This window comes from Heterodontus francisci, chromosome 43, assembly GCF_036365525.1.
Source record: "Heterodontus francisci isolate sHetFra1 chromosome 43, sHetFra1.hap1, whole genome shotgun sequence".
NCBI classification, from domain to species: Eukaryota; Metazoa; Chordata; class Chondrichthyes; order Heterodontiformes; family Heterodontidae; genus Heterodontus; species Heterodontus francisci.
The window spans coordinates 19,402,185-19,418,015 of NC_090413.1; the positions used below are offsets into that span (position 1 = coordinate 19,402,185).

The 15,831-nt window shown below is 45.5% G+C and overlaps 1 protein-coding gene across 9 annotated transcripts in view; it reads left to right on the forward strand.

Annotated features, from left to right (window-relative positions):
- rfx1a (regulatory factor X, 1a (influences HLA class II expression)) overlaps positions 1-15,831 on the forward strand; it is a 239,869-nt gene that overhangs the window by 145,511 nt on the left and 78,527 nt on the right. For all 9 annotated transcript variants that reach the window (XM_068021068.1, XM_068021069.1, XM_068021077.1 and 6 more), the window contains one exon: positions 9,529-9,638. In XM_068021068.1, coding sequence (XP_067877169.1) covers positions 9,529-9,638 — 110 coding nt within the window. The remainder of the gene's footprint in view (positions 1-9,528; positions 9,639-15,831) is intronic.

Below are 15,831 nucleotides of genomic sequence, written 5' to 3' on the forward strand. Positions count from 1 at the left end.
TGAATCTATTCTGTGAATTCAGTATAATGAATTTGAATGATTATTAAGAGTGCTCTCACCTCTGAGTCTGAAGTGTATAATCCAGGCTGACAGTCCAGTGAGGTACTAAGGGAATGAGACTATATAAATGCAAGTCTTTCTTTTTTATTGTATTCGAACCAATTATGTCTATAAAATATTATCAAAACAATTTCAAGAAGGTTGGTTTCAGTTTCTGACACAGATGCCTTATGAATAAGTGGAATAAGTAAACAAAATGAGAGGATGACACACTGCTGTTCCAGTGGGAAGGACTATGAGTTGATAGGGTGTAAGGTTAGGTCATTATTTTCCCATATGCTGGTTTGTAGACATCAGGTATCATATCAGGTGTATTTTTGATGTTTCCTTAGAGAAAGGGAGTGAAAATTGTAGGATGATTTGCCCCCAGCTGCTGTTTTACATATCCTAAGAGCTAGTTCAAGAATAAATCATTGAGAGCAGGTTGTCTTCTGCTCCTGTTAATCTAGGGATAGAGGTATGACGTAAGAAGTGAAATTAAAATTAATTGTATTGGCGAATTGTAAGCCAGTATATTATTTAAGTATTAGGATGCCTCTCATTGTGTTACTGATCAATAATCTAGGGCCTGAAGAACAGTTTGGATGTTTACCTTGTCCCTCCTCTGAGCTCCGGATGGACACTTGACCTCAGCTGTAGCTGCTTACTGAGCGCCTGCTGATATTCCATAAGCTTGGGAATTGACACTCAGCCCTTCTACAGTCACTGTATAATTAATGTAATTTAAGATTTAAACTGAATTAGTTTAGTTTTGACTACAGAACATGCCAATAACTGAATATAATAATAGATTATTTGCTTTAAGACAGCACTGCCCTGTGAATACTTTATAATCTCTTCAAATATGAAATGACACTTACAATGTATATGGATTTCGATGTCTCACCTTTTTGTAATATTAATAGGTGTAGTTTAGGTTGTTGAAGTTTGAGTCGCTGTCCAAGACTCCTTGCACATCTTGCATAACTGAGTTAGCTCCTATTGCTTGATCTCTCAAGTGGCTTCTACAAAATTCTGGAAACTGTTTTGCTTCAAAGTGAGAGGGAATGTTTAGGCAAACATAAAGGGTCTCTCACTGGTGGGTTGTGCAGATCAGTTTTTTTTTTCAGCAGGTGACTACCAGACAAATGATGTGATCTTTCAATTTCAGGGATAGTGACCATAATTCTGTAAGATTTAAGGTAGTTATAGAAAAGGACAAAGATGGGCCAGAAATAAAGGTACTGAATTGGGGGAAGGCCGATTTCAATTTGACAGAACAGGATTTGGCCAAAGTGGACTGGGAGCAGCTACTTGTAGGAAAGTCTACATCAGGCCAGTGGGAGGCATTCAAAGAGGAAATAGTGAGAGTTCAGGACCAACATGTTCCCATTAAGGTTAAGGATAGGACCATCAAGTCCAGGGAACCCTGGATGTCAAGGGATATAGAGTATTGTTTTAGTGACTGGAAGCCAGTGTCCAGTGGTGTACCACAGGGATCTGTGCTGGGTCCCCTATTGTTTGTCATTTATATAAACGACCTAGATGACTATGTGGGGGGCAGGATCAGTAAGTTCGCGGATGACACAAAGATTGGCCGAGTGGTTAACAATGAGGTTGAGTGTCTTGGGTTACAGGAAGATATAGACGGGATGGTCAAATGGGCAGAAAAGTGGCAGATGGAATTTAACCCTGAAAAGTTTGAGGTGATACACTTTGGAAGGAGTAATGTGACACGGAAGTATTCAATGAATGGCCTGACACCGGGAAGTTCCGAGGAACAAAGGGACCTTGGCGTGTTTGTCCATAGATCTCTGAAGGCAGAAGGGCAGGTTAATAGGGTGGTGAAAAAGGCATATGGGACACTTGCCTTTATCAATCGAGGCATAGATTACAAAAGCAGGGAGGTCATGTTGGAGTTGTATAGAACTTTGGTAAGGCCACAGCTGGAGTACTCTGTGCAATTCTGGTCGCCACATTATAGGAAGGATGTGATTGCACTGGAGGGGGTGCAGAGGCGATTCACCAGGATGTTGCCTGGGATGGAATATTTAAGCTATGAAGAGAGGTTGGATAGGCTTGGGTTGTTTTCGCTGGAGCAGAGAAGACTGAGGGGTGACCTGATCGAGGTGTACAAGATTATGAGGGGCATGGACAGGGTGGATAGGGAGCAGCTGTTCCCCTTAGTTGAAGGGTCAGTTACGAGGGGACACAAGTTTAAGGTGAGGGGCAGGAGGTATAAGGGGGATTTGAGGAAGAACTTTTTTACCCAGAGGGTGGTGACGGTCTGGAATGCACTGCCTGGGAGGGTGGTCGAGGCGGGTTGCCTCACATCCTTTAAAAAGTACCTGGATGAGCACATGGCACATCATAACATTCAAGGCAATGGGCCAAGTGCTGGCAAAGGGGACTAGGTAGACAGGTCAGGTGTCTTTAATGCATCGGTGCAGACTCGATGAGCCGAAGGGCCTCTTCTGCATTGTATTATTCTGTGATTGGATCAGGAAAAAAAAGGAGGCTTATGGCAGATTCGGAGCACTGAAAACAACGGAGGCATTAGAGGAGTATAGAAAGTTGGGGGAGTACTTATAAAAGTAATTAGGAGAGCCAAGAGGGGACATGAAAAAACATTGGCGGTCAATATAAAGGAAAATCCTAAGGCGTTTTATAAGTATATTAAGGGCAAGAGGATAACCAGGGAAACAGTAGGGCCCATTAGGGACCAAAGTGGCAATGTGTGTGTGGAGCCGGAGGACATACGTGAGGTTTTAAATGATTACTTTTCATCTGTTTTCACTGTGGAGAATGACTATGTAGGTGTAGAGATCAGGGACGGGGATTGCGATATACTTGAACATATTAATATTGAATGGGAGGAAGTAGGAAGAGGAGGTGGTGGCGTAGTGGTTAGCACCGCAGCCTCACAGCTCCAGCGACCTGGGTTCAATTCTGGGTACTGCCTGTGTGGAGTTTGCAAGTTCTCCCTATGTCTGTGTGGGTTTTCGCCGGGTGCTCTGGTTTCCTCCCACAGCCAAAGACTTGCAGGTTGATAGGTAAATTGGCCATTATAAATTGCCCCTAGTATAGGTAGGTGTTGGGGATGTGGTAGGAATATGGGATTAGTATAAATGGGTGGTTGATGGTCGGCGCAGACTCGGTGGGCCGAAGGGCCTATTTCAGTGCTGTATCAATAAATAAATAAAAATAAAATCACTGGACTAGTAACCCAGAGACCCAGGGTATTGATCTGGAGACATGGGTTCGAATCCCACCACAGCAGAAGGTGGAATTTGAATTTAATTACTAAATCTGGAATTAAAAGCTAGTGAAACCATTGTCGATTGTTGTAAAAACCCATCTGGTTCACTAATGTCCTTTAGGGAAGGAAATCTGCTGTCCTTACCTGGTCTGGCCTACATGTGACTCCAGACCCACAGCAATGTGGTTAACTCGAACATGCCCTCTGAAATGGCCTAGCAAGCCACTCAGTTGTACCTAACCGCTGCAAAGTCAATAAAAAGGAATGAAACCGGATGGACCACCCGGCATTGCCCTCGGCACTGGAAACGACAACAGCAAACCCAGCCCTGTCGACCCTGCAAAGTCCTCCTTACTAACATCTGGGGGCTTGTGCCAAAGTTGGGAGAGCTGTCCCACAGACTAGTCAAGCAACAGCCTGACAGTCATACACATGGAATCATACCTTAACGACAATGTCCCAGACACTGCAATCACTCTATCCCTGGGTATGTCCTGTCCCACCGGCAAGACAGACCCAGCAGAGGTGGCGGGACAGTGGTCTACAGTAGGGAGGGAGTTGGCCTGGGAGTCCTCAACATTGACTCCGGACCCCATGAAGTCTCATGGCATCAGGTCAAACATGGGCAAGGTAACCTCCTACTGATTACCACCTACCGCCCTCCCTCAGCTGATGAGTCAGTACTCCTCCATGTTGAACACCACTTGGAGGAAGCACTGAGGGTGGCAAGGGCACAAAATGTACTCTGGGTGGGGGACTTCAATGTCCATCACCAAGAGTGGCTCGGTAGCACCACTACTGACCGAGCTGGCCAAGTACTAATGAACATAGCTGCTAGACTGGGTCTGCAGCAGTTGGTGGGGGAACCAACATGAGGGAAAAACATACTTGACCTCGTCCTCACCAATCTGCCTGCCGCAGATACTTCTGTCCAAGACTGTATTGGTAGGAGTGACCACTGCACAGTCCTTGTGGAGACGAAGTCCCGCCTTCACATTGAGGATACCGTCCATCGTGTTGTGTGGCACTATCACCGTGCTAAATGGGATAGATTTCGAACAGATCTAGCAATGCAAAACTGGGCATCCATGAGGCGCTGTGGGCCATCAGCAGCAGCAGAATTGTACTCAACCACAATCTGTAACCTCATGGCCCGGCATATCCCCCACTCTACCATTACCATCAAGCCAGGAGACTAACCCTGGTTCAATGAAGAGTGCAGGAGGACATGCCAGGAGCAGCACCAGGCATACCTCAAAATGAGGTGTCAACCTGGTGAAACTACAACCCAGGACTACTTGCATGCCAAACTGCATAAGCAGCGTGCAATAGACAGAGCTAAGCAATTCCATAACCAACAAATCAAATCTAAGCTCTGCAGTCCTGCCATATCCAGTCATGAAAACTGACTAGAGGAGGTGGCTCCACAACTATCCCATCCTCAATGATGGGGGAGCCCAGCACATCAGTGGAAAGATAAGGCAGAAGCATTTGCTACAATCTTCAGCCAGAAGTGCCGAGTTGATGATCCATCTTGGCCCCCTCCTGAAGTCCCCAGCATTACAGATGCCAGACTTCAGCCAATTCGATTTACTCCACGTGATATCAAGAAACGACTGAAGGCACTGGATACTGCAAAGGCTATGGGTCCTGACAATATTCCGGCAAAAGTACAGAAGACCTGTGCTCCAGAACTTGCCGCACCCCTAGCCAAGCTGTTCCAGTATAGTTACAACACTGGCATCTACCCGGCAATGTGGAAAATTGCCCAGGTATGTCCTGTACACAAAAAGCAGGACAAGTCCAGCCCAGCCAATTACCAATAGCCCCATCAGTCTACTCTCAATCATCAGTAAAGTGATGGAAGGTGTCATCAACAGTGCCATCAAGCAGCACTTGTTTAGCAATAACCTGCTCAGTGATGCACAGTTTGGGTTCCGCCAGGGCCACTCAGCTCCTGATCTCATTACAGCCTTGGTTCAAACATGGACAGAAGAGCCGAACTCCAGAGGTGAGGCGAGAGTGACTGCCCTTGACATCAAGGCAGCATTTGACTGAGTATGGCATCAAGGAGCCCTAGCAAAACTGGAGTCAATGGGAATCAGGGGGAAAACTCTTTGGTGGTTGGAGTCATACCTAGAGCAAAGGAAGATGGCTGTGGTTGTTGGAGGTCAAACATCTGAGCTCCAGGACATCACTGCAGGAGTTCCTCAGGGTAGTGTCCTTGGCCCAACCATCTTCAGCTGCTTCATCAATGACCTTCCTTCTATCATAAGGTCAGAAGTGGGGAGGTTTGCTGATGACTGCACAATGTTCAGCACCATTCGCGACTCCTCAAATACTGAAGCACTCCGTGTAGAAATGCAGCAAGACCTGGACAATATCCAGGCTTGGGCTGATAAGTGGCAAGTAACATTTGTGCCACACAAGTACCAGGCAGTGACCATCTCCAACAAGAGAGAATCTAACCATCTCCTCTTGACAGTCAATGGCATTACCAATGCTGAATCCCCCACTATCAACATCTTTGGGGCTACCATTGACCATAAACTGAACTGGAGTAGCCAGTGGCGCAGTGGTTAGCTCCACAGCCTCACAGCTCCAGGGACCCAGGTTAGATTCTGGGTACTGCCTTTGCGGAGTTTGCAAGTTCTCCCTGTGACCACGTGGGTTTTCGCCAGGTGCTCCGGTTTCCTCCCACAGCCAAAGACTTGCAGGTGATAGGTAAATTGGCTGTTGTAAATTGTCCCTAGTGTAGGTAGGTGGTAGGGAATATGGGATTACTGTAGGGTTAGTATAAATAGGTGGTTGTTGGTCGGCACAGACTCGGTGGGCCGAAGGGTCTGTTTCAGTGCTGTATGTCTAAAAAATAAAAAATAAAAAATACTGTGGCTACAAAGAGCAGGTCAGAGGCTAAGAATCCTGTGGTGAGTAACTCACCTCCTGACTCCCAAAGCCTGTCCACTATCTACAATGCACAAGTCAGGAGTGTGATGGAATACTCTCCACTTGCCTGGATGGGTGCAGCTCCAACAACACTCAAGAAGCTCAACACCATCCAGAACAAAGCAGCCCGCTTGATTGGCACACCATGCACAAACATTCACTCCCTCCACCACCGACGCAGAGTGGCAGCAGTGTGTCCCATCTACAAGATGCACTGCAGCATCGCACCAAGGCTCCTTAGACAGCACCTTCCAAACCCGCGACCTCTACCACCTCGAAGGACAAGAGCAGCAGATGCATGGGAGCATCACCACCGACAAGTTCCCGTCCAAGTCACACACCATCCTGACTTGGAACTATATCGCCGTTCCTTCACTGTCGCTGGGTCAAAATCCTGGAACTCCCTTCCTAACAGCGCTGTGGGTGTACCTACCTCACATGGACTGCAGCAGTTTAAGAAGGCAGCACACTACCACCTTCTCAAGGGCAATTAGGGATGGGCAATAAATGCTGGCATAGCCAGTGACGCCCACATCCCATGAATGAATTTTAAAAAAAAATTAGATGCTTTAGTGGGCTTAAAAGTGGATAAATCCCCAGGCCCAGATGAGATGTATCCCAGGCTGTTGTGTGAGGCAAGGGAGGTGATAGCAGGGGCTTTGACACAAATTTTCAAATCCTCTCTGGCCACAGGAGAGGTGCCAGAGGACTGGAGGACAGCGAATGTGGTACCATTATTCAAGAAGGGTAGCAGGGATAGACCAGGTAATTACAGTGAGTCTAACATCAGTGGTTGGGAAACTATTGGAAAAAATTCTGAGGGGCAGGATTGATCTCCACTTGGAGAGACCGGGAATAATCAGCGATAGGCAGCATGGCTTTGTCAGGGGGAGATCGTGTCTAACTAGTTTGATTGAATTTTTCGAGGAGGTGCCCAGATGTGTAGATGAGAGTAAGGCAGTTGATGTAGTCTACATGGACTTCATTGAGGCTTTTGATAAGGTCCCGCATGGGAGATTGGTTAAGAAGGTAAGAGCCCATAGGATCCAGGGCAGTTTGGCAAATTGGATCCAAAATTGGCTTGGTGGCAGGAAACAGAGGGTAATGGTCGAGGGTTGTTTTTGCGAGTGGAAGCCTGTGCCAGTGGTGTACCACAGGGATCGGTGCTGGGACCCTTGCTGTTTGTAGTGTACATGAATGATTTAGACATGAATATAGGAGGTATGATAAGTAAGTTCGCAGATGACACGAAAATTGGTGGTGTAGTAAATAGTGAGGAGGAAAGCCTTAGATTACAGGATGATATAGTGATATAGATGGGCGGAGCTGTGGCAAATGGAATTTAATTCTGAGAAGTGTGAGGTGATGCATTTTGGGAGGACTAACAAGACAAGGGAATATAAAATGGATGGTAGGACCCTAGGAAGTACAGAAGGTCAGAGGGACCTTGGCGTACTTGTCCATAGATCACTGAAGGCAGCAGCACAGGTCGATAAGCTGGTTAGGAAGACATATGGGATACTTGCCTTTATTAGCCGAGGCATAGAATATAAGAGCAGGGAGGTTGTGATGGAGCTGTATAAAACGCTAGTTGGGCCACAGCTGGAGTACTGTGTACAGTTCTGGGCACCATACTATAGGAAGGATGTGATTGCACTGGAGAGGGTGCAGAGGAGATTCACCAGGATGTTGCCTGGGCTGGAGCATTTCAGCTATGAAGGGAGACTGAAAAGGCTAGGGTTGTTTTCTTTAGAACAGGGAAGGATGAGGGGGGGCTTGATTGAGGTATACAAAATTATGAGGGGCATTGATAGGTTAGATAGGAAGAGACTTTTTCCCTTAGCAGAGGGGTCAATAACCAGGGGGCATAGATTTAAGGTAAGGGGCAGGAGGTTTAGAGGGGATTTGAGGAAACATTTTTTCACCCGGAGGGTGGTTGGAATCTGGAACGCACTGCCTGAAGTGGTGGTAGAGGCAGGAACCCTCACAACATTTAAGAACTATTTAGATGAGCACTTGAAACGCCATAGCATACAAGGCTATGGGCCAAGTGCTGGAAAATGGGACTAGAATAGTTAGGTGCCTGATGGCCGGCACAGACACGATGGGCCGAAGAGCCTGTTTCTGTACTGTATAACTCTATGACTGTAATTCTGTCACAAAGCGAGCCTCTGGTCCCATGTAAAATCCATCTGCTTGTTTGAAGACTGATCCCTGAAATGGCCCATAAGATGCTCGTAATGCTCACTTGTCTGGTTCCTAGCTAGGAGGTAATTGGGCAGCCATTGCCTGGAAGAAAGTGCTTTGAATGACCTGTGTAGTGGACCTGGGGTCTTTCAGTGCCTTTATCAGGGGATGTCCATGGAGCTGGAATCTGTAATGTTTGCTGTTTGGTGCAGGAGGGTGGAATTGAGGTAGAAGATTAGTCACGTTCATACTGAATGGCGGAGTAGGCTCGAAGGGCCAAATGACCTACTCCTGCTTCTATTTCTTATGTTCTTATATGTCTCGAATCTGAAACCTAGTAAGTCTGTATTTCCCCAGCCAGTCCTTACAGATATAAAAACAAGAAATGCTGGAACCACTCAGCAGTCCTTACAGATCCTGGTTCAGAGTCCAGTCAATCAAACATCAAATAATCAGATTGCTTATGTGCTTAGCAGCTGCCAATGAGATGGTTTGAGAGTGACACAAACAGAATTGTCACATGATTCCTGTTGGCCAATGTGATTGCTGATTTTTTTTAAATTATAGATTGGCTTCATAATTTCAAGTAAATTTGAATTATGTAATATCCTTGAAATTTAATGACATCACAGTAGTAGCCAACTTCCTTACGTTGATGCAATTGTTCATGGTTTTAAAAGATAGACCACACTAGATAAATGTTATGCATTTAAAATAAATCTCTTACCTATTGGCATACTTTATCTTGTTAGTACTGAGTGTAACTTTTTTTTAAGTTTCAAATTTGTATCCTAGATCTTATTGTTAAAATCATGCTGCTGCTGCCATCAAATTAATTGTGTTAGTAAATTGTAACTTGGTTTGGAAAGGTAAAACAAAAGAACATGGCCAAGGTTCAGAATGAGATATTATTGGAACAATGAATTATGAATAGAATGAGTAAAATTAAATTAGCATTAGAACTGAAGATGGTCCTGTAATATTACAAACTCCTAAAATCATTTGTTACTTTATTTTTCAAATCCATTGTCAAAGTTCTTCATCAATAAGACAGAAGTTATGAATGTGTATTAAGAGCTGTTACTGTTTTTCTTTAGAAGCGAGCATGAGGCCAACCGAGACAGGCTCAGATTCCAGCTCCTCTTCAGCTGGTGCACAGTCTGGAGTTCCAACACAGGTGGTACAGCAGGTTCAGGCATCACAGCAGGTGAGTGAACAGTAGAGAATTGTGCAGTGAATCTTCTCACAAATTAAATTTGCACATATTATTGAATATCTTATGTAACTTATGAATCCTCTTTACTTAGCCAACAGTGATCAAAAAGTACTTTTATGTATCTTTTTTCTTCTTAAAGATTATCTTCCCTTTTAAGAGATTTGCCACTATTGTTTTATGTCATTAGTGTGGAATGCCTTTGGCTGTGGACTTTTGACAACTGCCATCAATGCTGTTGAATGGTAGGAGGCACAATTCAAGCCAGAGTGAGGCATACAGCTCTTGCACTTCGTAGATTTAATTCATTAAAGTAACAATACATCTCTGTATAAATAGGATTGTAAACAAGCTAGCATGAGATGCATTTCTACTAAATCTTTTATGACAGATTAACAACTTGTTTATTAAGTGTGCCTGACGACTGTTCCTTTGACTTCTTTAGTCAATCACTCTGTGTTTTATTTTTGCCGCAGTACTATCTGTTCTCTGTACTATTCCCCAGCTGAGAAGTTAGGCAGGAGACCAAATTGTAGTTGTGGTCTGTTCAATCTTGTAAATAGCCACTTGGAGTTGCATGAAAGCAGCTCAAGGTGATCTGTGCTGTGATTGTTCTTCTCTGTAAGTGGAGAAACAGCTTGTCTTAACTCTTAATTCCCCATCATGGCAATTCCAAAAGTGTAAAGTCACCACAAGGCCTATGATGCATGTAAACCTCTATCCAACCACTCCATGGTACAACCAATTGAAATGTTAAATAAAAATACCTGTTTCTGCATCACTTTTGCTCCTTGTCTTTTGACGGTCTGGCTGAGAACTGATGAAACAATGGAGCTAACTAAGTGTAAATGAGAGGTAGTGTTGGGATTTGAACTAGTTTAAAAGTGCAGAGCTTAATCAGTTGAACTGGTTGGATGCGTGCTTTATTTTTGATGTGACGGAAACCACACTTGCCGGATAGAAATATTAATTTCATCATATGGGACATTATTTGAACGCTTACTGGACATTGAACATAACTTGTTTTAAAAAGACCACAGAACAGTGGCTGAAAACATGGCTGCACATTTGCATTCTAAACGACAGTTGCTTGGAGTACTCCCGGATTCAGCTAGCCAGATGGGTTTTGTCAATGGTAATGACCAAGAGATATTGAGAGTCATTGAATGTGTAAGAGCCAGCATTCCACCCCCCACTGAGAGTGTCTGATAAACTTGGAGGACTCCACAAACCTCGCAGGCGAGGCTGGTTCAAACAGGGAGCTAGTCACATGACTAACCTGCTGGCCAACCTGGAGTTAATTGAATTGTGCTCACAGAACAGTTTTTGGAAGAGACTGCAATTGAACTTCAGGGACCCACTTAAGCCTCAAGACAGAAGACCAACGAAACAAGTTTGAAAATGTGCACTGGGCTCTAACGAGAACTGCAAGACTTAACTTCAATCAAAGACTTTACATCCAACCCAAAACCAGTAACTGAACTCTATCTATTACTTCAAACCTTCCCCCTTTAATTCTTTCTCCTCCTCTGTCTCTATTTGCATGTGTGTTTATCACGTATGCATGCTAGCATGGTCGTGTTGCGTATTTTTAGTAGTTTAACTGGGTTAGAATTTTAAGATTAATAAACTTGCACCTTTCTTGTTTAAACCTAAGAAAGCCTGTTTAGTTGATTTCTTTACAGTGACAATTAGAGAGTAGTGAGCAAGGACTCGCTGGGAGGAAGCTAAAAACACGGTGTTTTAAAAGTTAAACCCTGTTATGGCCAAACCAGGAAAAGGCTGAGAGGGGAGCCCAAGACCCCTTCCTCACCTGGTCGTATCAGAAACTTGGGGACTCGTCTGGGATTGGACCCGCAGACAAACGAGAAATTGGATGTGGGAAGTCAAATTGATCCAATCAAAACGAGAAAAGATTTCAATACAGGTTTTCTTGTGGTTGTGTGAGCTAGAATACTAACATGTCTGCGACTGAAGCCAGTAACTCCTGAAGCCAGGATGAAGTAACTTGGGATAAGTTAAAGGCGCTGTCTATGGAAGAGTTGAGAAATATGGCTGAGCAGTGTGGGATCACTTTGCGTGCCAAGGCTAGGAGAAAGAAAAGGAGAGAGAAAGAGAAAGAAATTTCCAGAAGGAACGGGAGGAAAGAGAGCTCAGGTGGCTTGAGTTGACGAGAGGGGCGACGGAGTAACCCCAGTAAAGGAATAAAAAATACAAGTGGTGCGGGGCTGTGTACAGAGTTTTTAAAATTTTCCCAATTAATTCCAAAATTCAATGAGGGAGACGTGGAAGCATTTTTTGTATCTTTTGAGAAACTGGCAAGGCAGTTAAAATGGCCGGCTGAGAGCTGGACTCTTCTGATGCAAAGTAAGCTAACAGGAAAAGCCATGAGGTTTATTCTCTGTTGCCAGATGAGTGTTCATCAGATTATGAACTGACAAAAAATGCTATCCTCGGGGCATATGAGTTAGTACCGGAAGCATACTGCCAGAAGTTTCGAACCCTCAGCAAGCAAGCTGATCAAACTTGCTTGGAGTTTGAGAGAAGTAAGCAGCTGGCTTTTGATCAGCGGTTCAGGGCTCTTAAAGTACAGCCCAGCTATGAAAGCATCAGAGAGGTGGTTTTGCTAGAGGAATTTAAAAACTCTTTCTCCTTATCCATAAAGACACATGTGCATAGAATGAGGCAATCCGCAGTTCTGGCTGATGAGTTTGCTCTTATATACAAGTCGGTTCCCCAAGGGAAAACCTTTCCTTGTCACCCCCACAAATCCGAAAAGGACAAAGGGTAGGAAGGTGATAGGAGCCCAAGCAGTCCTAGGAGAGAAAGAAAAGCAGGACAGGCCCTCCTCCAGCCAAAAAGGAAGGTGCTGTAAATAGGAGTGAGACCCGGAGACCTGTGTGCTTCCATTGTAATAAGGCAGGTCATCTGAGAGTTGACTGCTGGAAACTGCGGGATTTTGTGTCTAAAGGAAGAGTAACCCCATACCCCTTGAGTGGGGCACGCAAGCCCATAGTAATCCTCAGGGATACAGGGGCCACCAGATCCCTTTTACTGGGAAAAGACCTGACCTTTCCCCCAGAGAGTGCAGTAAATAATGAATGGTGGTGAATGGTCTTGGATGGCAGTGTATGCCTGTACCTGCACACCGGATGCACCTAGAGTGCAACCTGGTTTTGGAACATTACAGCGCAGTACAGGCCCTTCGGCCCTCGATGTTGCGCTGACCTGTGAAACCATCTGACCTACACTATTCCATTTGCATCCATATGTCTATCCAATGACCACTTAAATGCCCTTAAAGTTGGAGAGTCTACTACTGCTGCAGGCAGGGCGTTCCACGCCCCTACTACTCTGAGTAAAGAAACTACCTCTGACATCTGTCCTATATCTATCACCCCTCAACTTAAAGCTATGTCCCCTCGTGTTTGCCATCACCATCCGAGGAAAAAGACTCTCACTATCCACCCTATCTAACCCTCTGATTATCTTATATGTCTCTATTAAGTCACCTCTCCTCCTCCTTCTCTCCAACGAAAACAACCTCAAGTCCCTCAGTTTTGGGACCGGTGACCATAGGGATTGTCCCTAGTTTCCCTGTGGACGGGGTTGACCTGCTCCTCTGTAATTATCTGGTGGGGGTGAAGGTGGTAGCTTCCCCAGTAGTGAAAGAGAGACCGCAGGAGGTCAGAGAGACAGGGCAGTGGCAGGAGACGGTCTCCTGCAGTTTCCTTGAATGTGTAGTGAATTGGGCCATGACCAAACTAGCTCCTCCAGAGGAGACTGAATTGGCACTGCAGGCAGATGACCATGAGGTCTGTCTGTCTGAAACTTTCTTTGGAAAGTTAGAGGACCCAGGGAATGAATTAAATAAATCTTCCCTAGCTGAGGCTCAGCGAGCCGACCAAGTATTGAGAGAGTTAGCGGAGGCTGCCCAGTCTGAAATTGAAGCAGAGGGAGTCCCTGATTACTACTATTTAAAGAGTGAGGTACTGATGAGGAAGTGGAGTTCTCCTCACAGACCTGAGGACAAAGAGTGGACAGTGGTTCACTAGTTAGTAGTGCTGCAGAGGTAGTCATAGAGAGATACAGCACTGAAACAGGCCCTTTGGCCCATCGGAGAGGTACCGGAGAGAAATATTAAGAATGGCCCATGAGATTACAATGGCTGTACATGTCAGTATACGAAAAACCAAAGCCCGTATAAGACAGCAGTTTGACTGGCCAAAACTCTACAAAGATGTGGTGGAATACTATAGGAGTTGCCACAGGTGCCAGGTTGAGGGGAAACTCCAACCCACAGTGAAATCTTCACCCCTAAGTCCTGTACCAGCATTTGGAGGACCCTCCAGCAGAGGGCCGGTGAATTGTAAGGGATCCCTGCCGAGAACAAAAGGGGACAGTCAGGCACAGGGCTGGCAAAAAGTTAGAGAGGAAAGGGGAAAAAGGGACAGAGTGGACAGGTTAAAGGAGATCCAAGAGGATTCCCAAATGGAAACCCCCTACTGTCCGGTCAGTCAACCCCGAAGTGTTTGAAAAAATGACCCCACATCTTTCTATGTAAATGTAGACACCAGTAGCACTCCACCAGAGTCCCAGAGGACAAAGGGAAGATTAATAAAGAATCCCCCCCCACCCCACAGTCAGGAGAAAAGGGAAACAACCATACCCGAAAGTGAAAAGCACTTGCATGACTCATCAGAGCACTGAGAGATCAGAGTGGATCCATCCACTGCCAACTCCCATGATCAGAACTCCAAAACAGGGCTAATTAAATCTAACCCTCCCCCTGCAGACCTCAACAGGAACAAAGGCACCCTAGACAATCATGGAAATGTGCAAACTGCACACCTCCCCAAAAATTACATGTTTATTGGGATTCCCATTCCCAACGTATTGCAGGCTAGAGGCCTGCTCAGGTTGGGAAAAAAGAACCCGACCAGAACCCGACTGAATCACCACAGATCTGAGCCCAACCCGGCCCGGGTCCCTCCGATTTTGTCCCGACCCCGACCCGACCCAAACCCACCACGACTCGATCCGACCGGAGCCCAACCCGACCATCTTTTTACTCCCCTTCGGACTCAGAATCTCCACGAAGCTGCAGCGCATGCGCGATGACGTCATCGTGACGTCACTCGGTCACTGCGCAGACTCAGTTTCGTCCCAGACTCCCAGCTCAGGTAAGTTTTTTTTTTAATTTCAATACTTAGCAGCAGAGCACTTACTGTGTGTGTGCAGACGGACCCGACCCGACCCGATCCCAACACATGTCGTCGGGTCCCGTCAGGTTCGGGTCGGGTAGTAGGCTTCTATTGCAGGCTGATAGAGAAGAAAGTTCAAACCCCTTTGGACAACACATAGCTATCTCAGACCCACCTCAAGGGAAAAGGGGCAATTTAAAGCAGCACTACTATTAAGGAAAGACAGACTGTAACAGTTCTTAAGATTTCTGAATGAATGAGAGATATGCACCTGTGTTTTCCTGTACTTTCTCTTCTTTCTATTTTATAATGAAATGTTCCCCCAATATCGCATTTCATTCAGCTGGATGTGGAAGTTTGACGGAAACCACACCTGCCAGATGGAAATATTAATTTCGTCATATGGAACATTATTTGAACGTTTGCTGGACATTGAACATAACTTGTTTTAAAAAGACCACAGAACAGCGGCTGAACATTTGCATTCTAAAAGACTGTTGCATAGAGAGACAATGGGAGTAGTCCCGGATTCAATTAGCCAGATGGATTTTGTCAATAGTGATGATCAAGAGACATTGAGCATCGTTGAATGTGTAAGAGCCAACATTCCACCACCCCCCCCACTCCCCCCGCCACTGAGAGTGTCTGGTAAGTTTGGAGGACTCACAGTTTGGGGCGGCACAGTGGCGCAGTGGTTAGCACTGCCGCCTCACAGCTCCAGGGACCCGGGTTCGATTCTGGGTACTGCCTGTGTGGAGTTTGCAAGTTCTCCCTGTGTCTGCGTGGGTTTTCTCCGGGTGCTCCGGTTTCCTCCCACAAGCCAAAAAGACTTGCAGGTTGGTAGGTAAATTGGCCTTTATAAATTGTCACTAGTATAGGTAGGTGGTAGGGAAATATAGGGTCAGGTGGGGATGTTGGGTAGGAATATGGGATTAGTGTAGGATTAGTATAACTGGGTGGTTGATGGTCGGCACAGACTCGGT